The sequence below is a fragment of the Parasteatoda tepidariorum genome, chromosome 10 (assembly GCF_982258835.1).
Source record: "Parasteatoda tepidariorum strain Cologne lab strain chromosome 10, Ptep-v5.0, whole genome shotgun sequence".
NCBI lineage: Eukaryota > Metazoa > Arthropoda > Arachnida > Araneae > Theridiidae > Parasteatoda > Parasteatoda tepidariorum.
In genome coordinates this window covers 20,226,758-20,245,684 of record NC_141764.1, presented here as the reverse complement: position 1 = coordinate 20,245,684, position 18,927 = coordinate 20,226,758, and the positions used below count along the sequence as shown (strand labels likewise).

The window sequence follows — 18,927 nt, the reverse complement described above, 5'->3', positions numbered from 1 at the left end:
CAAAAATGATAGCATTTACACAAATAATTTGCAAGTTATTTGGAAGCACTTGTATATAATTATTGGAAAAAAACTTCCCAATTCCTTTTTTAAAAATAAAAAAAAAAAAAATACTTCCCAATTCCTCTTTTTAAAAAAAAAAAAAAAAAATACTGAGTCAATCACACTGAAAATATTCATTAGCTCTGATTACTGAAAAGTTTGAAACTACGCCCTGTCACCTTAAAAATCTGGAATAAGTTTTGATGTTTTTCATTATCTTGATATGTTCATGTAAAAATGGTTGTAAGAGTGTTAAGATTATCGATGAAACATTTATATGTAATAAAATAAATTTTTATTAAATTATAGTCTTCTTCATTTTTTTAAAATTTTTTTACTTAAACAGGGTGCGTAGCGTTTGTAAAAAGTACTTAAAGGTGCTTTTTTGTGGATTTCGTTTTTAAAAGCTTTTAAAGGTGCTTTTTTCAGCTGGCGTTTTTAAAAAGTGCTTTTTTCCGAATAATTTTTTTTCTTCCCTTCAGTGATATCTGGTGGATCCCATGCATTTCACAAAAAATGGGGAGTGCTACGTAATCATTCACGCGGACTTCATGTGGTACCCACGTTATGACTTGCGCATGCGCGCACACTTGAAACCGAAACCCGAGTGCTCCAATTCGGATAGAGAGTATCAGATCCTTATGAAATGTTTTTCTTTTTAATTTACTTTAATTTTGTTCTTGTTTATTTTATTTTACTTCTAACACTTTTTTTGACGTAGGGGGTAAGGGTACTTTTGCTCTGAGTTCAGGGTCAAGTTGAATTCACTCGGTGATGTGGGAAAGTACTGATTGTTTCGATTTACGCCCGTTTCTTTTTGGGGTTTTTTTAACGCTAAAACTGTTTATAAAAAGTTTTTGTTTTTCAATAATATCATTGATTGAATATGAATTTTTTGAGTGCTTGAAAAGTTTTGTAAAGTACTTGAAAAGTTTTTAAAAAGTGCTTATTTTTGATTCAAAGATTTGGCTACGCACCCTGTTAAACTAGATTTACACCCAAATAAATGTAACTTTATTTTCTTAATTTTTTTTTTTTAATCCTAATGAAGTTTTAATAGTTCTAATCATTCGAAAAACCGCCCACCTGCTGAGGATATTACATATTCAGAATTAATGGGCCGTTTTTAGCTTTCCTTTAAATGATCTCAGAGATGGCGAATCTGTGGAATGATAATGTATTGGTAGTTGGCGGTTCTAATCATTCGAAAAACCGCCCATTTGCTGATATTGCGTATTCACATACAGTAGGTCGTTTTAGCCTTAAAAGTATTACTTCAAGGTGCGTAGCGTTTTTAAAAGGTGCTTATTTTCGATATTTTTTTTTTAATTTTAAAAAAGGCACCTTTAAGGCCTTTTTCATTGGTAGTTTTTAAAATGTGCTTAATTTTTCCTTTTTGAAATGAGATTTTTTTCTTTACCCTGTCTATTTTCGCCACGTATTATGCAAATCGGTTTTTCACTCACTCAGCCATCTATTTAGGCGTCTATAGCGTTTGAAAGCTCCAATCATATTACTACATGTTTGATGTAATACTTGCGAGTCCGCCTTTGCGTCTACTGAGCTGGGTTCGGTTAGATAATTGCACTTGGCGAGATATTCTCAATTTCAGGCTTCATTTTCCGCTATCTGATATCGAACCGAAAAATCTCTTGATCATTTTATAATGGCAAATGTAATCAAGAAACTAGTTTTTTTTTAATCATGATTAAGTAAAGTCTTTTAAAATTATTTTGTTAATGTATATAGTGCTTAAAAATATTTTTTGAGTGCTTGAAAGGTGCTTCTTTTGTTGTAATCTTTAGTTACGCACCCTGTAATAGTGAATGGCACTAATCATTCGAACCTCGTGGCGACATTGTCGCAGAACGTTACTGCGTTCTTCTAGAAAAAATTTTTTGCTAAGTAATTTTTCTGGAGAAATTTTCGAAAGATTTTATCTTTTCTTCAGAATTATGTTCAAAAGATGCCTTTTTCTATTCTCATTGTAGAACAATGAAAAATAAAGATCAATTAAGTAAAAGATTTGGTTTTCTTTTCTACAGAAAGTTTCGTTTTAATTTTTTTAATGATATTTATTACAACAACTGAATCTGGAAATGAAAACTCGCATTTAGCAACCCTTTTTTGAAGAGTCCGATTTACTGCTACAGATTTCACGAGTTTTAAAAAAAAAAAAATTTTATGACATAATGATTTTACAAAATGCGAGAATATATCCCATAATATTAGAATTTAAAAAAAATTTTTATTTGATCCGAAAAGTTATTTCATTTGAATTTAAGTTGATGCTTTTGTTACTCTAATTTAGTAACATGTATATTTGTTATTTTTAAAAGTATCTTGCAGAAAGATATTAGTATTAGAGAGGTATGTCGCAGAAAGCCCAAAAAAATTCTGATACAGGGCATTCGAAAAACCGTCCATCTGCTGATATTTCATATTCACAAACAGTTCATCTTCCATTAAAAAGCGTGTTTTATGAAGAAACACTCACCTGAGAAGGATGAAGGGGTGAAAGTTAAGCCTTTTGGAGGCTCGTAAGACAAGTTGTTATTAAATGATAGAATTCACTAAAAGTATATAAATATGCAATAAATAAAATAATTTTGTGATAAAAATAATAAATGAGGTTTATCTATTGTCAATACATTGGTCATTCTCATTTACACCTGAAAAAAAAAGCCAAAAAACACAATTTTTGTAACTGGGCGGGGCTACTCGACACATTTTGAAAAGAGCTGAAAAACATTTTTTTTTAAATTTCTATTTTTTTAAGTTTAACCATTCTTTTTTTGGTTTATTCTTTTTGCATTATTTAATTAGATGATAAACCAATAGAAACATACAAAAATGTTGATCATTACTCAGTATTACACAGAAATATAAGCAATACTCCTTAAGTGAGCGGGTCTACCCGACTCTCCCCTATAACTGGCAAGTTCCATGTGACTTTCAGTATCTCAATTCAATAATTTCGATACCACGACTCGTCAGTTACAGGTCACAGTTCAAAATTACCACTAAATCGCTTATATAAAACAAAAAAAAGTTGAAATGATACTAAAAATAATACCAGTTACACACTGTAAAAAAAAAATTCTTAAAAAATCATTACACAATATTTATAAGAAATTAATAATAAATAATTAATAACTTAACATTCATAACATAGCCTAAATTTAATTAAATAACTGCAAACTAAAATTATTAACTAGATTAAGTTAAAATTAAACGACATTTATGGGCTTTAAAACACCGTTTTACATTAAGTGATAAATAGAGAGTTATTTTATTTGATTTTTGATAAATTGTCTGAAATTAAATAATTTTTACATAAATCAAGAATAACTTTTTGAAGTATTAAGAAAATAACTTGTAAATAAAAAATATTTTGCGATTAAACAAAAACTCTATTGGGGCGATAAGGCCCCCCTCTAGCAACCCTCTCTAAGCTTCATCTTCGTTCCTAACCCCAACTCTGATTTTGACAGTTGAAGATTGATTGAGGATTAGGACCAGTGACGTAACTTCACCCCTCGCATGCATTTTTGGCTGGAGCCCTTTCAAAAACTTTCAGTACTCCATCTCTAACCGTCATTTTAGCTATTTATGTATTATGTTAGCGAATATATTTATGAAAACAAGTTATTTGTACGGATATAAATTGGATTACAAAACATAGTAAGTTTTAAACATGACAAAATGCAAAATTTCAGCGAAATCGATTAATCCTGAGAAATTAAATTTTAAAAAAGTCGTACTTATAAAACTCGATTTCTCAGGAACTAATGCACTATTCATCCAATTTCGCTCAAATTTGTATTTTCCATGTGGAATTAGATACTTTAAAATGATAAAAATAAAAACTATATTCCTTACAATTCAAAAGTTTTCAGACTATTATTGTCCCAAAGGGGACTGATCGTTAAGACACGGTTCCTAGCAGATCACCGAAGTCAAGCATCACTGGCTCCGGTCAGTGTGCGTAGGGACCGAGGGTGTGCGGTATTGGTCCTCGTTAAACTGTTCTACGTTAAAGTGCTCGACTTCGGGTGCAGGTCATCGGGCTACCGAAGCGGGGGTGCCATCCCCTCTACAAAGGATCAAATCTCAAGGGATGTTTCCCAGACCGTCGCCAATAGCCTATTGTGCAGCACTAGTGCGACGTAAATGATCAACATCAGACTATTATTAAATAAAAAATAATAAATATTTACTAAAAGTTATTTTCTGCATGGAATTATCTTTAGATAACAGAATTTTATAATCGAGTACAACATTTTTTCAATTCCCTTAAAAAGCTCTCAATCTGTAGTAAAATATAAAAAAATAAAATTAACATTTGGGGGTCCAAACTTTGGATAGCTCACCCGACCCAACTATTGGGACCATATTCCCCAGATTACAGCTACCTCCTATATTACGGGGGTTAGAAAGTCGAATCTGTTGAAAAAAAGTTATGCTTATTTAGAGAAAGTATGTTTTTGTGTCTGATTGCGTAACTTAAAATAAAATATCGTGAAATAATTAATTTGCATATTTGATGTCACACCCTCGAATTATTAAGATGGAGTCCTAGAACGTGAAGATCCGATCATTAAATCAAAAGTTATTCAGGGTGGTACTTTTTTGGTTCACTGTACGTAAATGTTACCAATTTACGACAACTAACCGAGGAAATATGACTAGGGGGAAAATAGCTGTTCGTGTTGTAGCCTCCTTTTCCTCCAAATATAATGCTAATCATGAAATACCAATTTTATAAACCTGTTGAATCCGGTTACTATATCGTTAGGAAGGTCTTTTCAAGACAAAACCATTTTAAAAATAAAAATTACTTTTTAGTTTAAAATCTAAAAGTTTTTGATTGCGTTATGGAAACTGAAGGAAATTATAGACTTTTTTTTTTCTATCGGCACATGTACCCACATTTTAAAAAGTCCTAATTGAAAAAATATTCAGAAATTTTTTCTCTATGTACATCGATTAACAAAAACAAAGTTGCCTTACTCCAATATGGACAGGTCCCTAGAAAATCGTTCTTGAATATTTGACCTATGTATTCATTACGCCATGTTATCATATGTGACAAAATTATGACAAAGAGTAATAGTCTTTTTTTATGAAAGAAAAATGAGAAAAAGTCAAAGCATATTTGCTAATTAAAAAAAATTTATTTTTAATGGTTTGTGTAAAATGAATTTTAATTGCTACGGATTTCTAAGCTGATGTTCATAACTTTTTTATTAAATTAAATGCTTTCTTTTATTAAATTAAATATGATTTTTTTTAATATAAAATAAAGATTGCATTTCACTTTTTAATGAAAACAAAGTTGTTAAAAACCCCAAAAATTCGAAGTTCCAATTTAAAAAATTTAAAAGTCTTAATAATTTGAAATATATAAAATAAGAACAAAATCCATGCACATAATAAGCAGTAAAATTATCAATTAAAGTATTTACTATGCAAATTAAATTTTATATCCGAACATAAAAAAAAGCAATTTTTATGTTACCATTCGTATAAAAGAATTCGAACAGTATATAAATATAAAATTTAAATGTATTAAATGAGTTAATGCAAACATTTATTTACCTCTTTATAAATAAATTGACATTTGGTTTTCTTGTTTTCCAAAGAAATTTTTTATTAAGAATGGGAATTATTGATATCACGATTTATGTTTGAAAAAAAGGAAGTTGCAAGTAATTTAAATAACTCGTAATTAAAGTTAAATTTTAATTTCAAAAATTGAATAAAATAAAAGCTAACAGAAAATTTATATCTGAATTATAGCACAATGGTTAATTTAAATGACGCAACTAAATGAGCTAAAAACTGGAATTTAACTGGAACGTTTTACGTTTGTCTCAGAAAAAATCTCTTGACAAAATGACCTAAGTAAATGTCAACAAGAGTCATCCCCTTGGATCCCTTAAAATCTTACATCTATTTTCCTAGAACATCTAGATAATTGCTAATTTAAGACAACTTAAGGGACATATAGATGGTACTGTAAATATATGACATTTTATAAAAGCACAAAAGAGCCCAGGGTCATAAAAATGATTAAGGCAATTTAAAGAAGCAAAAGGTCATTTTCCCATGGTGTAAAAGGAGATGGCTATTTTTTGAGGAGTCAGATAACTGTGGGTCAACTCTGTGGGTGGTATGAAGGTTTTAACACCTTCATACCACCCACAGTCAAAAGATTCTTTAATATATATCTATTAGTCTCAGTGTAGGATGCATTTTTCAGGATGCAAAACAGTGGTACTTATTTTAGTTTTCTAAACACTTGTTATGTTTTTTTATGATGTGCTCCTCTTCTCTTTTCGAGTTTTAGTTTTAAATTTTTTTAATAAATTAAAAGTCGTAATATGTAGAAAAAAATTGAAACAAAACCGAAGTATTTTTCTTGTGGGAGGGGGGAGGGAATTTCTACTTCAATTTGGAAAATAACTTGTAAATTGGGAAAAAAAATAGTTTCTTTTTCTAAAATTCTCAATTCTATTTTACTTTATTGTAGCGAATGTCAAATTTTCAGAAGGGGTGGAGCGCATTATCTTCCATCTCAATTAAATTTCAGAGGAAAATAAAGTTTTCGATCTGGAAAAGAGCTTTAAAGTCGAAAATAAGAGTTAAATATAAATTTTACTTGACTTTATTCATGCGAATGTTTGAATTTCAGAAGGGGTGAAGTATATTCTTCGCCACCTCACTTTAATTTAAGAGCAAAATAAAATTTTCTTTTTTGGAAAATAGATTAAAAGTCTTTTTTTTTAAAAAAAAACAAAACAGTTTTACTAGATTTTATTATTTTAAATGTCTAAATTTCAGAAGATACAAAACACATTTTAGCCCCCTTTTACTTTATTTCAGAAGAAAATAAAGTTTCCTATCCTCTTACTATAATTTAAAAGGAAAATAAAGTTTTCTATTTGAAAAATAGATTCAAAGATGAAATTTTTTTTAGTTACAAATTTCTATTATTTTTTAGCGCTTTGAAATTTCAAAAGGGGCGAAACACTATGTTCGCCCCCTCATTACTATTTCGGAAAAAAATAGAGTGAAAATTGGAAATAAAATATTTTTTCCACTTTCACTTTACTTTTCCAAAAGTCAAAAAACACATTAATCGCCCATACAAAATAAAGTTTCCTACTTGATGTATAACTTCAAAGCTGAGAAAGAATTGCTTTTTTTTTTCTTCTCTAAAATTACCTATTTTAATGGACTTCGTCTTGGCGAATAACTAAATATCAGAAGAGGTAAAGCACATAAATGTTACTGGAATATAAAGTTTTCGTATTTCAAAAATAGCTTCAAAACTGAAAAAAAAAATCTTAAATTACCGATTTTACTTTATTTTTGTGAGTGTCTAAATTTCAGGAGGGGCGAAACGCATCGTTTGCCCCATCACTTAAATTTTAGAGGGGCCCTCTGCCTCCCCCTGGTTGGCACGCCACTGGGTCTGACGCTAGATAGTAGAGGAAATAATCAAGTAAACCAGAAGTGCAATATACAGAAAGTGTTAACAATCAACTACATGCAGCAGTGGCCTTTCCCCTTCTCTGCAAAGCGTGTTTGTTCTTTTGAGAAAGGGAAATAATTCGCGAAATGGTGTTTTACCCTTTCCTTTATGTTATAGTAGGTACGTAATTACAAAAAAGAAAATTTTCAGCAACTCTATCTTAACGCAATTTCTTTCCTACATATATATAATTAGAGTAATGTATTTTGAAAAAAGAAAATGATATGCTCTTCATATGGGGCCCCGGGGCGGAGCCCCTGCTGCCCCGGCGTAATTACGGCCCTGATAGGACCACTGAGGGGGGACTTGGTTTTGGGCCGAGATAGCTGGTACATGTTCACTCACACATCATTTAGAATGTAAAAAAGGTACAGAGTGATTTGTTTTGTGGTCAAGACGCGGGGTCTCTTCCCTTTCCTACAACTATTAGCTTTGATAAGAAAAAGTATCAGAAACCTGACACACTAGTCTACAATGTGTCTTTCTCTTAAGTGTAATAATCATTGCTTGATCCAGTGAATAACTCTAAGTTGATTGCAAGTTGAGCACGAAATGGGATGATTTGAATTTGAATTAATCAGAAAGAAAAAAAATCAATTAATCGTGGAAACAATATATTAAAAAAAAAATCCCAAACTAAAATATCGCATTAATTTAAAATTTCTCAAGTATCGAGGATAGTAAAAAATAAATAAGTAATAATAATAAAAAAAAAACTTCTGAATGTAGAGACTCAAAGTAAAAATCTAATTATGATAAATTGACAAATTAAACATTTATCCATGTTTAATTAACATGGATAAATGTTCCAGTCTTCAAAGGGATCAAATAATATTTTAATACCTACATCATACTTTACACTAACATTGATTTATTTTTATGTAACTTTAAATGACATTTATATTTTATGATTCTAACACAGGCAGTTTTAATTGTATTTGTTTATTGATCATGAAAGTGAGTTAATTTAATAAAAACGCTGTACTATGCATTAAATACTATAAAAAGTAAAATTTAGGATTGAATATTGCACTCCCCTTTTAATCGAATAACCCGCTGAATTGCATAGATTTGGCTGGAACCGATGGTATTCCTTTAAGTGGGGTTTACTGTATTTCAATCTGATTCTTAGACATCTGTGTTGTGTTTCATATGGCTTTATTAGGAATTTAATCCAGAAAATTTCACAACTCACTGCATCACAAAGGAGCATAAAAATAAAGAAACAGTTCAACAATTTAGGAAAAGTGAACAAAAAAGAACAATAAACAATTGAATCAATAAACATTTCAACAATATAAAATTTTAAACATTAACATGAAGAAGGTAAAGTTAGTGACAATTCATGAGAGTTCTTGCGCCCCAATCCCAATACAATTTAGTGACATTCCTACTTTTCTGGGAGTTCTTATCTAGTCCCTTGCACAAGAAGAGGTGATCAGAGTTTAATACACCTGTGTCACAAATTGGGCATGCTTTGCTGGGAAGAATTTTTATGCTATAGTAGAAATGTTCTGATAATCAATCGTGGCCTGTTTTAAGCCTAAAATGGGTTACTGCTTCTTCACGGGGTTGGTAACAGAGAAATTTCCAATTACCTTGAATATTTTCCCATATTTTGCTTTTGATTTTATAGTTAAATCATAATTATTTATTTCGTTGTGTTTTTTTATAGCGTATTTTTTAAGAGTATCATGTGTGACGGTTGTTATTTCTTGAGGCATAGTTGCAATATTTTTTGCCAGATAATCAGCGTTCTCATTGCCTTCAATACCAATATGTGAAGGGATCCACTGTATAACTATAGTTTTATTCATTTCAATTATTTCTAGCTAAATACAACACTGATAACAAGGTTGGAGCCCTTTTATTACATATATATATATATATATATATATATACAGGTAAGATTAGGAATTTGGAGTTTCGTATATACTTTTAAATAGACGATTCATAAACCATCACTTGATGGTATCAACAAAATTATAACTTCCGAAAAATCATAAATATTTTTTAAAAATTTAAGTAGTGATACTTTAATGATAGTATAACCTTTATACCGATTAACCTTGCAATAAGAAAAAAAGGATTTTTTTAAAATTTTCTTTCTCATTTGTGGGACCCACCTAAAATCAAGCTACTCTTCTCTGTTGCATCCTTTGAGCCCCCCCACCTTGTTTTAGAACATAAATATTCTATTCACAAACAAATCCCATGCTCTTGATAATTCACACTTGGCATATATGGATGATCTATGAATGGAAGATGTAACAATTGATTAACAATATGAATTAGACGCTCCTGGTCTACTGATAAGAAAATACAAAAGAAGCGAAATAGAATAAAACTGGTTGCAACCGACATTGAAACTTTATTGAGGCAACAACGTGTACTATAAGCGTACAGCAGTATTAAGACTCATTAGTAGCGATGTGTACTGTAAGGGTAGATTCCGATGATATTCTGCTGGTAGTGAAAGCTTTGGAGCGATTTAAAAATGATGAAAAAAATTTGTGTCGTCGGCATGAATGTGAGAAAGTTTATTTCGACAAAGACGACACTGATATTGAAAGATATGAAGCTTTATTAGGTTCTACGAATATTAGATTCTCAATGGAGTCCGTCGTGAGATTTAAAAATGTCGCTGAGCGTTTATCAGCAGAAAGCTTGAAGGAATATTTATTTCAAAAAACTCTTTCCAAAGCATTAGCATCGTGCGGTCGCCTACTCATCGACCATCATGAAGAAAATCATTGCTCACTTTACATGTCTTCTGCATTAAAATTCTACTTTAAAGCCTATAAGTCGGTGAAAAAAGCATTTTTCTACGAAAACGTTACGCGTAATGAAAAAACCATTCATTTTTTGAGACTTTCGTCAAAGCACGGGCTTCATCAGGATGTTTACTTAGAATGCCTGAAGATATTTTGTATTCCAAGTATATTTCATAAGTACGATAAATCCTTTGCTTATTATTCAATCTTAGAGGACATTCTCAAGATCACCTATGCTGCAAAAGTGGATATCTTAAATGTGGATAGCTTTGGAGAAGACGTATCATCCTTCGTACTATTTTATTCTACATTATTTAATGACATAAGCAATATAAGTCTGTTAATTCAATTTGGAAAGACTGACGTCATATCTTTATCTAGTTTCATCTACTGGAAAGAAGTATATAGAATGTAAGTATCCTTTGTTTTATAGTTTTGAACTTACTCACATTATGGCTATTCGCTTTATAAAAATTTTACCTTCTCCAATTTCTTTTTTTTATTATCTGTGGAAAATAAGCTTCAAGAAATTTAATAAGAGTGGAATTCTTCAATGAATTCCATATACAACGAATTCTATATACAACGAATATATTATGTAATAAATTTAGCCTTCTGAATTTAGTTGAAATATTATCTTTAATTAGGAAGGTAAAATCTTAACAATATCTACTTACTTATTTTAATCGTTGGCAAATAAACCATCATGAAGAATGTTTATTTTCTTCATAACCATTCATTATCATAATCGTCATTTCCCTTCATTATTATTCATGTAGTAAAAATATTAAGATATTTTAGCCCTAGAGCTTGAATCAGTTTTTTTCTCAAATTTATTTTCTTAAATATTTTTTTTAAAATTTATTTTGTTTATTGATTTATTTTAAAATTATATTCTTTTTGTAATTATAATTTCGCTACAACTTCATTTCTTTGGGAGGAATTTTTTTTGACAAGAATTACCGTCGGGAGGCATTCAAAAATTAATAGCTTTCGATATTATATTATAGTTAGCATAGTTAAGTAAATATTAATTGTTAGTGCAGACGTTACATGATGCTAATTATGAGCGTAGACGAAGTTTTAAGAAAAAAAAGGTACATTTTTGGAATTAACAAGATTTTGTTTTGATGAATTAGGATCCTAGTCCCTCAATGTATAGGTTTAATCCTTTGATACAGAATTTTCATGAAACATATTTTTCATACTTTTTTCACTGCTTTTTATTGACTTAGGTCAACATAGGTGAAAAATATTACATTTAGCATTTTAGTAATTTATGGTTATGAAGTACAGCGTGAAACAGACATGTCTTTTCCTGCGTTAAAGGTAAAGTCTTAAAAACAAGGTTAGCTTCCAAACAATACTTTTTCACATTTGATATAATTTGATTTGATATTTCACAGAGTTTTTTTAATTAATAATTAAACTATTTCTTCTATAATTAAAAAATACTGGAATATATTTTAACTAGTGATTAATAAGTCTGAAAATGAATAGATAAAGGGACAGCGGTGCGCTATCAGCGCCTAAGGGTTAAATGAAATCGGGAAAATATGGTCTTGATACTTTTGTCAGAAGATGATCGAAAGTTTGGATAATTTAATATTACTTTCACTTTTTGATAACTACAACATATCTTCGGAACTAATGTAGCCAATAAAATAATTTTACCTCAACTGAGTTTAGCTAAATAGTTTTATTTCAACTGAGCAGTTTGTCTAGCAATTTTTTTTCTATTGATCTTTAGATTTTACTTTTAATTAGATAAATAGGATGTGATTGGAATTAAATTGAAGCTTGGACAATAAATTATATCAATATATGTTTTGGAACAATCGATGTTTCACTTGGAATAAAAGGCTTTACATAATATGTTATTAATTTAGAGTAATCTTATTTAAGACATAAGAACATTTAATATTCATATTTTTATTGCGCATTTAATATAACAGTTTTGTTTATGTTTTCGGAAATTAATTATTTATAGCATGTATTTTTCCCCAAAACAAAAGGTGAAAATATTGTTAAATTTTTTTTTTCGTTGAATCAATTTTGAGAAACGTAATTAATTTAATATCATTTTAAATTCTGAAAATAAAACTAACTTAATTAATAAAGTTAAAGAAGTTAATATAATTAGTTATCTGTATGCAATCTATATTTAAGCTCAATTCAGGAAAATATCATCGATTTTAAATAAAATTTAGAAAATTATCTAGAATTACTCTTTTTTCTCCCAATTTTATTATTTATTTTTTATTTTGTCACTTAAAAATAAAAAATTAAAAAAAAAATAATAAGATTCTACCCACAGAATGATCAACCCTAATGAAAGAATATTAATGGCCCGGTTATAAACTTTTGGTGGATTTGTAAAATAAACATTCCAATAATACCGGGTAAGAATATTTTTTATCAATATTCTTACACGGGAGGTGACTAAAATAATAAATTCATCACCGTGGTTAATACTGGGAAAATGTTTACCAATTAGCATTTTGCATATTTTTTTAAGTAATTAAATGAAAGTTCAGAAAAAATAACAGTTAAGTTAGTGCTTTAAAAAACAGCATCAGTTGAAATACGGAACATGTGCATACACCGGATTACCATTCCTAATAATTCAGTTGTTATTAAAAATGCATGTAATTACTAAAATGCTTTGGCGTCGTCTGATGAATTTTAATGGGGGGGGGGGCACACTTGGACTGTTATTTTTCAAGTTACTTCAGAAAAACATTTACTTGACATCAAGTTACTTTGAGGAAAAAAAAATATATTTATACTTGTTGTGCCATGAGATTTTAACAAATAGTACTATCAAAACGTAATCATACAAATTAAAATTTTTTTATCTTATGCTTTACCGCTTTATACTTTTGCAATGTATGCCACACCTAAGTAATTTGAGGAACTTTCGATTATTTCATTGCTGGTAGGATGTGGACATTGTAGAGATTGTCAGATTTCCTACTTTGCCAAGAACATTATAATTTTTTATAGTCAAACGCATATACTGAAGTAAATGCATTAAATAGTTCCAAAAATTGAATTATTTCAATTTTTGTAAGTGGTGGCAGTTACAGTCATATAATTTTACGATTACTTTTTTAACCTAGTGCGAATAATCTTGTAGATAAAAAAAAATTAATTAAGTAAGCAGGAAAAAAAAAATCTTAACTTAAAACTTTCCATCCTTTTTTCTATCAAGTACTAGGATTCAATCTTAGTGGTTCGAAAGCCTAGCCTTAAATACGTTAATTACGATGTGTAGACAAAATTTTCATGTAACGAAATCAGACAGATAAGCGCATTATGTGGAATTAAAAAAAATTTTTTTTTGGCAGATGCAGTCTAATAAATATAGTCTCAAAAATTTAGGCAAGAGAGCGGTCGAAAATTTTGTACGTAAGGTTGATTTCACTTTTTGTATATTTCGTCATATCTCTGGAACTAAATAAGCAAGTCAAAACATTTTGCTATCAATTTTAAAAAAAAAAGTAATTTGAAGATTCCATTCCATTAAAAAGATTACAATTTAATGTTTTTAATTTTTTAAAATGTTAAAAAAAATTCTTTTATAGTAAGATTTTTTCCTTAAATTTAATGAAAGTAATTTTAAATAACTATTCTAAACTTAAAGCAGTTCGTAAAATAGTTCTTGAAATTGAAAAACTTCTTTGAGACGACGAAATTAGGAAAAAGTGAAACTGATATTAAGTGGTCCTTACTCTACATCTTTCCATTGATAAATTATCGGAAATATATTTTCCTGATTGTGTTCATTTTAGAGTGTCTAGAATCGAAATATCTCTCTCAAAAAAATTAATACATAAATAAATAAATAAAAATAAATTGTATGTAAATTATAAGAAACTAAAATTTTATGTTTTATTTCACAACTTAAAACACCGTTTTCAAAAATCAATTTGCATATTTAAGATTCATTTAAATCGAATCTTGGCTCCTAAAAGTTCTATCATTAAACGAAAAGTTATTAAGGTGTTCTCTCTCTCATCTTATTTTATTATTTTTTTTCCTCTGGGATAGGAGGAGCACTACCCTTTATCTTCTGTATTTGATTAACTGACATCGAATAACGCTTTACATTTTATTCAAAATAATTTTTTAAATTTTTTTTTTATTATTGCGACTTTCTCTTATGTTATTGATTATATTGATTAACTTGTATTGACTGGGGGACAAAGCTATTGCTATTGACTGGGGGACATACTTATTAGCTTTGATATTTTATACTTGATTTAGGGCCCTAAACCAAAGGGATAGGCAACAGCAAAAATCGCTTCTCCTCAACGTTCAGCCATGCTTTAAAAATATTTATTTCATATAATAGTATACTTTCTATATGTGTGAATCGAATATCATGATATTTGCAACAAACTCGCTAATCAAATATGCTGGAGCCTTGGTGGCTCAGGGCAAAGAGCGTTTACCTTTCAATAAGGTGAACTGAGTTCTAATCCCAGCGATGGCTGGTTGATTCGAATTCCTCACCCGGGTAGCACCGCCCACCAAGGGCGCCGGCAGAATAATATAAAAGGGGGTGCAACCCTCTGACAAACTACCCCCTCAAAAAAATTAAAATATTCTGTTTTTACATTTGGTTTTGTTATTAAATATACTTCAATCTGTTAATTTTCTTCAAGATACATTTCTTCATTGTTAACAAGATATTAAAAAAAAGTAGGAATTTCTTGTACTTGGAAATTTTGCAACGAGAAACTGTATTGATGGCGTTGGCATAGCCACTGACTTTGAAACACAAATAACTACAAACAGTAGTTTCGTATACTAACGTGTTTGTGCACGCTTAACATTGGTATTTATTGTGCTGATGAAGTTTTACAGTTGTGAGAAGTCAGTTTGTGTTATGCACCTTTGTTAACTAAATGATTAATAGAAAATATAATATTATTTGCATTTCATTTAATAAAATTTAAAAATATAGCTTAGATATCTGCCAAGTTCGTGCATGCTCAGTGTGCATAAGAAAAGAATCAAAGATGACTCAGAATTCATTGAAAAAGTTATGAACAGATTTGGACAGCAAACAAGACGATTACAATTCTTGTTTGATTAAACAATTTTTTAATTGTTGTGTATCAATAATTACTTAATTATTTGTTTCTGAATTATTTTTAATAAAAATTTTTTTATAACAAATTGTTTTTCTGCATCTTTTTAATTGTTTAAAAAAAAAAAGCCAGTACCCCGCTGCCGGCGCCCACAGTACTGACGTAAAATATCCTCAATGGAAAACGGATCAAGGGGTAGAATCCCCTTGCCGTCGGTCTAACCATAGGAGGTTTTCGTGATTTTTCTCACCATGTAATGCAAATGCTGGTTAGCTCCATCGAGAAGTCCTCCGCGAATCCGAATTTCTGAAAATGATCCAAGAGTTCCCCAGTCTTCTAGATTGGGTTTAAAACCACAAGGTTAAACATTAGTAGTCGTAAACCCTTAAACTTTGTCAGCTGTACACGGGTTGACGGTTATAAAATAAAATCAACTACGCTGATTTTTATAAATCTGCCAGAAAAAAGGGTAAAAAAGTTTCTACCCCAACATAAGATTAACTATCGCATTTAAGGTTAGATCTTGATACATTAAGATTGTACCCTGGTAAGTAAAAATCTGATTGATAATTCAATAGTTATTAAGGTGTTCTCCTTTGTACACTCTTTGTATCCCTCTGCACTTTATCTAGTGTCATATGATTGATTGATCTGGAATTCCCAATTGTTTAATACTACATATTTTGGGGAAAAAATCATTGTTCCATAACACTCAGTCATGTTTCGAAATCTGTCTTTCTATTAATGTTATACTACAATACGCATGCATCGAGTTTGACAATAATGTCAATATATTTAAATCGAACACTCTACATGTATGGATATTTTGAAGCTTTGCCAAAAATGAAACAACCCCCCCCCCCAAAAAAAAAAACAATGAACATAAAATTGATGGAGTTGAAAAAGAAAAACATAATAGCCTGCTTTATTCCTTGACTATACTTTAAAGTTCCTCTAACCGTGACATTCCATCCCTTTCCCCGGCAATTAATCAGGGTTTCATGTTATTAATCCAGATAATGATTCTTCAGGATTTTTATACTATCTTACTTTTTTTCATCGATTAGTTAATAATTTGCAGGCCTCGAGGTGTACAATTTTTTTTACATAATTTTTGATTTGGGTTTACATAATTTTTGATTTGATTTTTAAAATTGGGGAGGGGATTAACTCGTTACATTGTAAGAATTTATGTCTTATTTCTAGTTTATATAATACAAATTTTATTTCAGCTGCCTTGTGTGCTTTTCCAATTTGAATTGATAAAGTAAAATTTCAGTGTGTTTATTTTCCTCTTAGTTATCATTATAGACTTAGTAAATTGTATGATTTCGTGATTGGATTCCTTATAGTTAGTTACTCCGCATTACGTCATTGTTAGTGATGATGCCATTTAAGAGGTTGCAACTAATATTTTAAAAATCAGGGCTCGAAAAAACTCGGAAATTTTACTCGTCCCCGAGGACGGCTTGCCCAACAATGTACCCGTCCGCCTTTGAAACTAATCCGTAGCTTCTAACTAAATAAAAATATAATTTTCTCTTAATAAAAGAAATACTAGGTTACTAATAGTGACCTAGTATTTCTTTTATGAAATAATTCATTTCTTTTATGAAATAATTTAAATGACAAACGTCAAGTTATCTGGAATGTCAAGTTATCCGAGGGTACTGCGTTTTTTAAATGAATCAAATATGACGTTTGCCATTTCCACAATCAAGACAATGATTTACAAGGGCTTCTGCACAGAAATATGAAAGGGGTTTTTCATTTAGGTAGATGTTCATAATTGAGTTTAACGCTTCTTGTTTAAGACCAGTACGTAATGTGTTTTTTTGTAAGTTCATTGCTGAAAAGCCCCTTTCAACCGCTGCAGTACTCCCAGACAGAGAAAACATCAATTCCACCATGCACAGTATGTTGCTGTATTTCTAGATTAGAGAATTATTTTAATAGTGAGGCGCTAGACTCTTGTAAGATAACAAAAATTTAAAATGTATCACGAACATAAACGGGAAAATGGCCGTCCGCGCGGACGTCGGATTCGAGAAATTCGTTGTCCGCGGGGAATTTCTGACCGCCGAGGACGGGCGGACGGGTTGCTTTTCGAGCCCTGTTAAAAATAACATATTCACTCCTTAGCTCCTCTACTCTAGTGTTACTTTATTGATGTGTTTGCAGAAACTGATGAATTTTTTTTCTTCTTTCCTTGCAGCCTTCCTGAAAACGTCGAGATGGTTTCAGGATTCGACCTTATAACTGTGCGCTCACTTCAAATAATGCATTTGTACCTGACTGATTATCACGAGAAATCTCGTCCATTTTCAGCCGAGTGTGTGCTGAAACTCTTGTGGGACAGCATAACAGACCCTTACTTGACTCGTCAGGAATTTGAAAAGAGTTTTGATCCTGAAAGTGCAAGAGATAAGACTCTAGTGAAGGACGCATGGACTTGGTACCAGTTTCACGTTTTAGAAGATTCAACTTTGGTGAAATCTCCGAGATCCCTCTATCATCTCTCAAGGTGCGGTGTTCGAAACCAGATGGCTAAGTGTTTGCAAATTCCATCAGGCATCAGTAAACTAACACTTCCGAAACTAGTGAAGAACTTTCTACTTATGGGAGAATGTATCACATCTACCTTTCTTTGCATTTAATTGATTTTTGGAGGAAATATGATCTGTAATTAATAATTTTAATTCGTGTCGAACCAACTTAGGTTCCCTCTTTTTGTCGAATGTGCAAAGTTGTTAAGGCAAATACTGCTTTTATGTTGTAACATTTTAAATCAATAATTAACTTGAAAATGTCCTTACTTGATGTGTACTTGAAATGTAAGAAATGTTTTATTGATTAAAGTTTGTAATGATTAATTTGCATAAGTAAATTCTTTTTTTTTTTATGTAGCTAATCCGATTTCGTTACAAAATGAAAGAGTTAACGGCTGAAAGCATATACCGTGCGCAAAAAAAAAAAGAACTACTCTGAATAACTTTTGATCTAATAATTGGATCTTCAAGTTTTAGAATTCAATCTTAATGATTCGAGGGGGTGACCTCAAATATGCTGATTAATAAGTGCAGACAATATTTTAAGTTGCGAAATCAGACACAAAAACGCACTTCCTCTAAACCTACTTTTTTTTTTGAGGGACTCGTATTTCTGACCCCCAAAATATAGGGGGTAGCCGCAATCTGATAAATATGGTTTCCACAGTTTGATCAGGAGAGCAATCTAAAGTTTGGAACCCTTAATATTAATTTAACTTTTTGCGCTTTTCGCTAAATCTCAAGCATTTTTTAAGCGGATTGAAAAAAAATTTTGTACGCAATTCTAAAATTTGTTTTTCCTAAGGTAAAAAATAAATATCCATTCAAAAAAATTTTTTTTTGCAAATATTTATTATTATTTTATTTAATAATGGCCGAAAAATTTTGAACTGCAAAATATACAGTTTCCTGCATCATTTTAA

The 18,927-nt window shown here is 30.3% G+C and overlaps 1 protein-coding gene across 1 annotated transcript; it reads left to right on the top strand.

Moving 5' to 3' along the window:
- Window positions 1-9,893: 9,893 nt before the first annotated feature.
- On the top strand, window positions 9,894-18,324 carry LOC122270836 (uncharacterized). The gene is made up of 2 exons (XM_043049786.3): window positions 9,894-10,767; window positions 17,671-18,324. Exons 1-2 carry the CDS (start codon window positions 10,013-10,015, stop codon window positions 18,110-18,112), a joined length of 1,197 nt encoding a protein of 398 aa, XP_042905720.2. The 5' UTR covers window positions 9,894-10,012; the 3' UTR covers window positions 18,113-18,324.
- The last annotated feature ends 603 nt before the right edge of the window (window positions 18,325-18,927 follow it).

What these genes read in the sequence shown, in the direction of transcription:
- LOC122270836 (XM_043049786.3), top strand. Translation starts at nt 10,013, where the DNA reads ATGTGTACTGTAAGGGTAGATTCCGATGATATTCTGCTGGTAGTGAAA. An exon ending in TGGAAAGAAGTATATAGAAT is followed by an intron (nt 10,768 to 17,670) that starts GTAAGTATCCTT and finishes CTTTCCTTGCAG; the next exon opens with CCTTCCTGAAAACGTCGAGA.